The sequence below is a fragment of the Podarcis vaucheri genome (genome assembly GCF_965113315.1).
Source record: "Podarcis vaucheri genome assembly, chromosome: 1".
NCBI classification, from domain to species: Eukaryota; Metazoa; Chordata; class Lepidosauria; order Squamata; family Lacertidae; genus Podarcis; species Podarcis vaucheri.
The window spans coordinates 85,802,347-85,810,336 of record NC_138759.1 but is presented as its reverse complement, the minus strand read 5'-3'; the positions used below and the strand labels follow the sequence as shown (position 1 = coordinate 85,810,336).

Here is a 7,990-nt window from a genome sequence, read left to right as displayed (position 1 = left end):
TGTAAATGTCATGAACTTCACCATTGCTCTAGTGCAGGCTTGCAGCAATAAAATGAATTCATCTTGAAATCAACAGGGTAAGCATACTTAATTGCTTCTCACCTCTGATTTCCAAGTTGTGCACTCATTACAGTACAAATGAAAATAAAGGCTGTTTCTGCAGCCTCGACTCAAAACAGAACATATTTGTTTGCTTGCTTATCAATCTGAGAACTAATGAGTACTGTTGTGCTGAATTTGCACATCTTTGCCTTTAAATTTTTCAGGGAGGTAACACAGAAAAAATATTGGGGAGAGTTTCTGGTTAGGAAGCCACTTCTGGGTTTGAATACAGGAAAGTGGGGAAGTCTGTGAGGTTTCACATGTCTTAGGGTACCTCCATATGACCGATTTATGATGCATACTAGGGTTGCCATGTGTCCTCTTTCTCCAGGACACGTCCTCTTTTTCAGGAGTAAAATTTCTGTCCAGGTGGATTTTTTTTAAAAAATTACCAAAATGTCTCTGGCTATACTTTCTTGATGAGACATAGACATAACTGGTGGCTGAAGACTTGCTTTCCTCTTCTCTTCTCCTGCCCCCCTCAGCAATATATTATAGCTTCTATTGCCTACATATAGTAGCATTATTAAAAATGAGAGTTGTCACAGTGACCTCTTTTTTGCTCCTCAGAATATGGCAACCCTAAATATACTGATTTATTTGTAGGGAGCATTTATCCTGATTTGCTTTTGGAGTGTTTATATGCCTTTCCATTAATTCATTCATTCTACACCCTTCCTGCATATCTCCATCAGCTTGCAGGAAGCATCCCACAACAAAACAGGAAATTTAGGTTTGTGCAATTAAAGTGAATTAAACATTCTGTTGCCCTAGTGCAATGAACCTGCTTTTAAAAAAGCAACAGACTTTCTGTGGTATGGAAAGTGATGGGTAAATCCATTGAAAAGTGTGGAATGAACAAATGACTAAAGAGATGATGTGTCGAAACAAATCATGATGGATGCACAGTAAAGCCCTGCCAAAATCTAAGGGCTTGCCCACACTTCTGCTTGCCCATGCCTGGAAAGCAAGGGACTGAGTGGTTTTCTGCTTGTCCCATGCTTTCCAGTTACAGGACTGAGTGCTTTTGCCTTTGCCTTGTCACTTTCCTCTGGAAAAATCACTCTTTAGCACTAAATCAGAGCAAATGTCAATCTGGAGAAAACTCGATTTACGTTTTCTCTGATTTGGCAGTAAACAGCAGGTTTTCCTGGGGGGAAACAGCAGAGCAAGCAGAAGTGTGGATGAGCCCTAACTTCTGTGTCAGTTTTGTACAAGCAAATCAGGATGAGTTCTCAAAAATCTATATCTATGTTTAGATTGGATTTATTGCACAATGGTGACAGAGCACTTTAATCCGCTTTAATTGTGGAAACCTGAATTTCTGGGTATGCACTTGAATCCTTCCTGTAAAATACTGACAGTCTGGAGGCACCCTTAAGAGATTTCATGAAAGGCGCAGAACTTACTCTTGAGTAAGCGCTCCGGCTTGCTGGGTGGGGTGCTTACTCCCTTGCAGATCAACTTGCAGGAAAGGTTTCTTAGCTTATTCATAGAAAAGCTTTGTTAGAAGGCACTCCATTAAGCAGAACTGTATATAAATTTGAGAGCTTTTTCAAGCATTTCTTCTACTCCAAGACAAAGAGAACCAGAATTTATAGAAGGCTTTGCCATGGAATTATACTCAATATTGATCCAGAGTAGATTCCAATGTATAGTTAGCAGAGTAATAACTTAAACACGTTGCAGGATTCCCCAAAAATAGACCAGAGGCAATTGTATTTCATCTAGCAGAGCTTTACTGCTATTGAAGGCAAATGAGCATAATGGTCACAAATCCAATACATTCAGGATTGGCACCATCCATAAGAATTCCAGTTGCAGCAGACTTAACTTAAACTTACAATAACTTATAATAAGTCTGAACCTTAACACTAAGCATACTATGTACAGAACACCACACCAGACGGAAAAGAGATCGAAGGAGAGAGTGAAACCCAGGCTCCTTCTGGCCTCTTATTATAGTCAGCATGACCTTGACAGAAAGAGATAAGAGAACCAATTTAAGCCAGCTGTACTCAGCTTCTCTGAAGGAACGACCCAAACACCATGAACCTTCTGCTTGTTTCTTTCACACAGAGAAGCTTCCAGAACCCTCTTGAATTAATTAGAATAGGAAAGATCAATACTTTCTGCACTAAAAAATGCAAACTGACCGGCTTTTCTATAAATCACCTACAGAATGCCACTGATTATCTCAGCAGAAAAAAATGGGTTAGTAATAGCTGTTTTGGGGGTGAGTGGGGACACACACACACACACACACACACACACACACACACACACTATAGTTGATGTCAGGCTTGCCATGCAATATATTTCTGGATTTCAACTACTCATTAACACCGGACGTTACAGAGCAAACTCATCACTTCTCATTGCAGGTGATGCAGAACATAAACAACGTGACAGAGTTCATCTTCTTTGGCCTCACCCAAAATGAACAGATTGAGAAAATATGTTTTGTGCTCTTTCTCTTCTTATATTTGGTCATTGTGTTGGGAAATCTCCTCATCATTGTCACTATCTTCTTCAGCTCCCGCTTGAATTCTCCCATGTATTTTTTCCTCAGCTACTTATCTTTCGTAGACATATGTTACTCTTCTGTTACAGCCCCCAAAATGATTGCGGGCTTCCTTGCCAAAAAGAAAACCATTTCCTTCATTGGCTGCATGACACAGCTTTTTGGGGTCCATTTCTTTGGCTGCACTGAGAGCTTCATCCTCACAGTGATGGCGTACGACAGGTACATTGCAATCTGCAAACCTCTCCACTATACCACCATTATGACCAGGCGGGTTTGTGGGCAGCTGGTGGCAGCCTCGTGGGTTGGAGGGCTCATGCACTCATTGCTGGAGACAATTGCCACCAATCAACTTCCGTTTTGTGGACCCAATGAGATTGATCATTATTTCTGTGATGTCCACCCTTTAGTAAGATTGGCTTGCACAGATACCTACATAATTGGTGTCATTGTGGTTTCTAATAGTGGAGTCATTGCTCTGAGCTCCTTTATCACCTTGGTTTCATCATACATTGCCATCTTGGTCTCCTTGAGGTATCGCTCTTCTGAAGGGCGTCTCAAGGCTCTATCTACCTGTGCTTCCCATGTCACGGTAGTCATTTTATTTTTTGGCCCATGCACCTTTATGTACATACGTCCTTCCAGTAATTTCTCAGAAGACAAGACTGTGGCTGTGCTTTATACTGTGATCACACCAATGCTCAACCCATTGATCTACACACTACGAAATGAGGAGATGAAGAAGGCCATGAAAAAATTGTGGAGCCAAAAAGCGATTTCAAGACGGAGAAGAAGAATGTGACATTTATATATTTTTTCATTTAAGCCATGTGAGTTGCAATGATTAAAATAAGCAGTGGATATTGTGCTTTAGGGAAGGGCCGAGTAGAAGGTAGATTGGAATCTAGTCATAGTTTTGCAGTAGACCAGCAAGAATTTCTGATTCCCAAATTTGTAGTAATAGCAACAACAAAAATGCTCCCTCTTATTCCCAAATTATGATATTAAAGATGCTGATTGAAGTAACTCAGATGTCAATTTGTGCTTAGATATGCAGATTATCTCAATTAGCGCTGGCCCCTGAGCTGCTGCTTTGTATCTAGCAGCCATTTGCAGATACAGTGGTGCCCCGCAAGACGAATGCCTTGCAAGACGGAAAACTCACTCGACGAAAGAGTTTTCCGTTTTGGAGGTGCTTCGCAAAACGAATCTCCTATGGGCTTGCTTCGCAAGACGAAAATGTCTTGCGAGTTCCTGCGGGTTCCCCCCCCTTTTTCTAAGCCACTAAGCCGCTTATCCGCTTATCTGCTAAGCCGATAAGCCGCTAAAAGCCGCTAAAAGCGCTAATCCGCTAATCCGTCAATGGGCTTGCTTCACAAGACGAAAAAAACGCTAGACGAAGAGACTCACAGAACGGATTATTTTCGTCTTGCGAGGCACCACTGTATTGGGCTCCATTGTAGTGCAGTCGCTAGAGTGTTGGACTAGGACCTGGGAGACGAGGTCACTGTCTACCAGCCTATCCTGGGTGGTTGTAAGAATAAAATCAGGAGGAGGGAAGAACCACACATAGCACTTTGAGTTCTTTGGAAAGGTGGGATAGAAATGTAATCAATTTTTAGAAAGTAAAAACAAAGTAAATCTCCCCAGCCTTAAGTCTGTCCACCCTTCTTTGTAGAATGACTTCTACAGGGTTGTATTGATCTGAATATGTTTTGATAGTTAAAATCTTTTCACTGCAGTTTATTGAAGTTTTATTCCATAAAAATGACATCAATAACAACAAAGGATGATGAAGCACATTTTTGCTTATGTTGTAAATCAGCAGCAGTTTCTATGATTATCAGTATATTCAATATAATTTTCCTTATTCCAACAAGAGACTTCAGAGAGTTCTATGGGTGGCAGGAGTCTGGGATTTATTGGGATTTTGTCCATAGAAAAAATTCCTGCCATTGACCTTAAAAGCCATCTATAGTGTTTTCTTGTCTAGTCGCTTTAATTTATGTTGTTTAGTTTATCTAACAAATCAATATGCCAAATCGTATCTATTGATCCTCACTCATCTGATTTCCAATTAGTGTTGCCACTAGTCTGGCTGCTGCCAGAATAAGTGACATCATGACTTTGTGAGGGAGATCCATGTTTTCCCCATCAAAGATGGTTAAAAGTTCCAGGGACAGTTCTGTCTCAATGTGGTGACCTGCCATTTTGCTACATTCTAGAAAAATGTTTCCTAATGTTTGTGTATCGCCTCTCAACTTCACCATGTATGCAGGGAAGAGCCTATGCCTTTACATTTTTTTCTCCAAAAGTAAGGGATCACAGCAGCATATATGCAGCTTATTTTGGGTGTGTGGTACCAATATAAAACTTTAAATGGACTTTTCCTAATTCTTGCTGAAACTGATATTACTGTTTTCTTCTTCTTCCATTTTTGTACAAAGTTTTCATACTTAGAGTATGCCCTGAATTCCCCTCCCCATATTATCTTTACTGTGCTGTAGAAATATTTCCCCCCGTTCATTAAATTAAATTAATTTATTTTTGCAATAAAAAAGTGTGTGACAACCTAATGACTCAAGGTTAATGGTGAAACACCTGAAGTCTACTTTTTGGCATATTTAATCCACTAGAGAAGCATTACCTGGTGCCACCCAATAGTGGGAAAATCTTTCAGGACAGCATTAACTTGAATGCAGTACACCTACATACTGCCTTGCTAAATCAAGATCAATGCATTTCCCCCCAAAATTGCTATTCCCCCCATTTTATTAAAAGACATTGGAAATATACAGACATTCATACCTCCAACTTTTTTTTTTTTTACAGATCTCCTTCATTTGTTCAGTATGTTCAATACTAACTGTTGATAGGTAACTTCACTCCCTTCCTCACTTCCACATCTTATGGTTCTTTATGTTTCGAAGAAGTCACCCCTTCAAAGAGAAGATGCCTTCAAATGGAGGGCTATTCTCTGCAATGAAGGACACATGGCCATTGTGGCTGATAGAACTCGAAATGCCTCCTTGAAATTTGTATCCTATGGTATCCCATGCTAGTGCGGCTCAGAGTAGACCTATTGAAGTTAATGGGCCTAACTTGGGGCCATTAATTTCAATGGGTCTGCTCCGAGTACAGCTTGGTTGAATACAAACCTATGCATTTAAAAAGTTGAGTTGTTTCTCTAATGACTCATTTTCCACTGGAAGGCATCTCAATGCTCCTGGGAGCTTATTAAGCATCTTAGTGATTTGCTAAGAGGGCTTGATCAAAGCCACATGCTTCTAGGTTCTTAGAGCACAACAGTGTGCATGTGTGCATGTGTAAGAGACAGAGAGACAGAGACAGTCAGAGAAAGAGAGGGCCCCGTACAAACTTGGTCTCCTGCTGCATTGCATCTAAGGAAGGCCATCCAGGTAATAAATGAAGGGCTGCAACAATTGATTTAAGTGTGTAGATTGCTGATTAAAGCAAAAAAATAAAATAAAATGCCCGTTAGGACTCAAAGTTTTGTTCCCCCTGTTATTCTAATTTTATATATAGCCTGTCTTGTTAGCCATAAGGGCAAGGGAAGGTAACAGCATTTCCCCATCTCATTTATTCTCGCAAAATCCCTGTAAGAGAAATATTCATTAATTGCTTTGAAGAAAGCAGGCTAAAAAGCAGTATATAAATTTGGGAAATGATCAAATTATTATTCCTATTTTACTGCCGACAATATTTATTTCCTTGTGGAAAGCGAGTACAGATTTTTTTATACATCCCAACAGAACCAAGTTAACATAGGGCCCAGTAAAAGGAGTGTATGAATGACATTCCACTGGTTCCGTCTCCCCAGGCAAGGCTCTCTGTTGGAGGTTTTGTTAGGCATGTTTGTATCTAGTGCTTTTTTTTTTAAAAAAATAGAATAAAAGGTGCTGCTACTCGCCATGAAGTTGTTAAAGTAAGTTCTACACTTTTAACATTGGGTGGGGTGTGTGTGCTGGTACTGCGTGCCCTTCAGTACCCCGACCACTTGCACTCTAAAAGTTACTTTTCTTCAAAGATACAGTAGGGGTAGTTTCCTTGTCACTGCAATACAATGAACCTTTTGGATTTTGGGATGACACATTCAGCTCTTTGAAGGAACAGAACTTCCATTAGGAAAAACTGTGACATTCCATCGGGGTGAGAATGCTGCCATGTTGCTTTTTTTGTGTTGCCCTCTTGCTATTGTGGGAAAAGGTGGGAGGGTTTTGCCTGTGGATGGTTGTGGGCAAAAACTTCAAATGTGATTAATGCTAAATCCATGTCCCCTCCACCCTTTCGTAGGGTTCCTGTCTTTGAAACAGCTGCATGCCAGTAAAAATGTGCAACTGGTGTGGATTTTCTGGTGATGTATCAACTGGTGATGTATCAAGTGTTAGATACAGCACATTATGTATTGCTGTCACACCATGCACAACATGCCCCTATGATAAATTTCACTGATGTGCATGCCCCCAAATTCCTATATACTATAAGACCCTGATACAAAGAAGAACTTTTAATTTGATCTTGTAATGCAGGTTTCATAACTTGAGAAACGGGATGTCCTTTCTGATGGCATAAGTTTGTCAAACATTAGTCATGAAAGATCTTTTAATTAAAGGCACAAAGCTTCTATCTATAAAAATATGATTCCAATGCCAGTTAATTCTAGGCAAAGTCCTCGGAATGCATTCAAAGAGATTGTTTGTTGCCCTGGTCACATTCTCCCCATAACTAGTCAGTACTCCCCATAACAGTGCACAGTCCATTGTACACTGGAGATTTTAGGGACCAACTGCATGTGAGATGAAAAACACCACTCAGAAGCACATCAGACATTTGAACATTTTAATAGTATGTGTGCCCCCAATCCACATTTTTCACTGGGACCACAATGCATAGGGAGCTGAAGTTTAACCCTTCTCTACCCAGCTGTGAGCCATCCTGGTATTAGGAAAAAAGCTCTGATAGATGCTAATGGAAACTTTCTCACTAAGACTAATAGCACTGCCTGGAGTGGGATTTTCATTGGGCTTGTGGATTACCCTCTCCCCAATGTTTTGTGATCCCAATGAAAACTGCCCCTGCTCTTACATTTTAAAAAAACCTTGGTGTCCTTCAAAGTGGTGTGTGCAGTGTCATGTATAGTTTGGCCCTTTGCAGTATGCGGCAAAGCTGCAGACAACAATGGATTCTCAGAGTTGTTCAGAATTAATGAAAGAAGGTTCATCCCACAAGATTTCTGAACTGTCACAAAAAACAACTACAGTTTTCTCAGGTTTACATAAAAAATATCACTTTTAGTTGACTCTATACTTCATTTTGTCTGATGGCAGGTTATTTTAATTCTGG

General features: G+C 40.2%; 1 protein-coding gene across 1 annotated transcript; it reads left to right on the top strand.

Moving 5' to 3' along the window:
• Nucleotides 1-2,489: 2,489 nt before the first annotated feature.
• Nucleotides 2,490-3,428, top strand: LOC309517332 (olfactory receptor 4S2-like; the record flags this gene model as incomplete). Its single annotated transcript, XM_082196467.1, has 1 exon — nt 2,490-3,428. One exon carries the CDS (start codon nt 2,490-2,492, stop codon nt 3,426-3,428), a length of 939 nt encoding a protein of 312 aa, XP_082052593.1.
• Between the last annotated feature and the right edge of the window lie 4,562 nt (nt 3,429-7,990).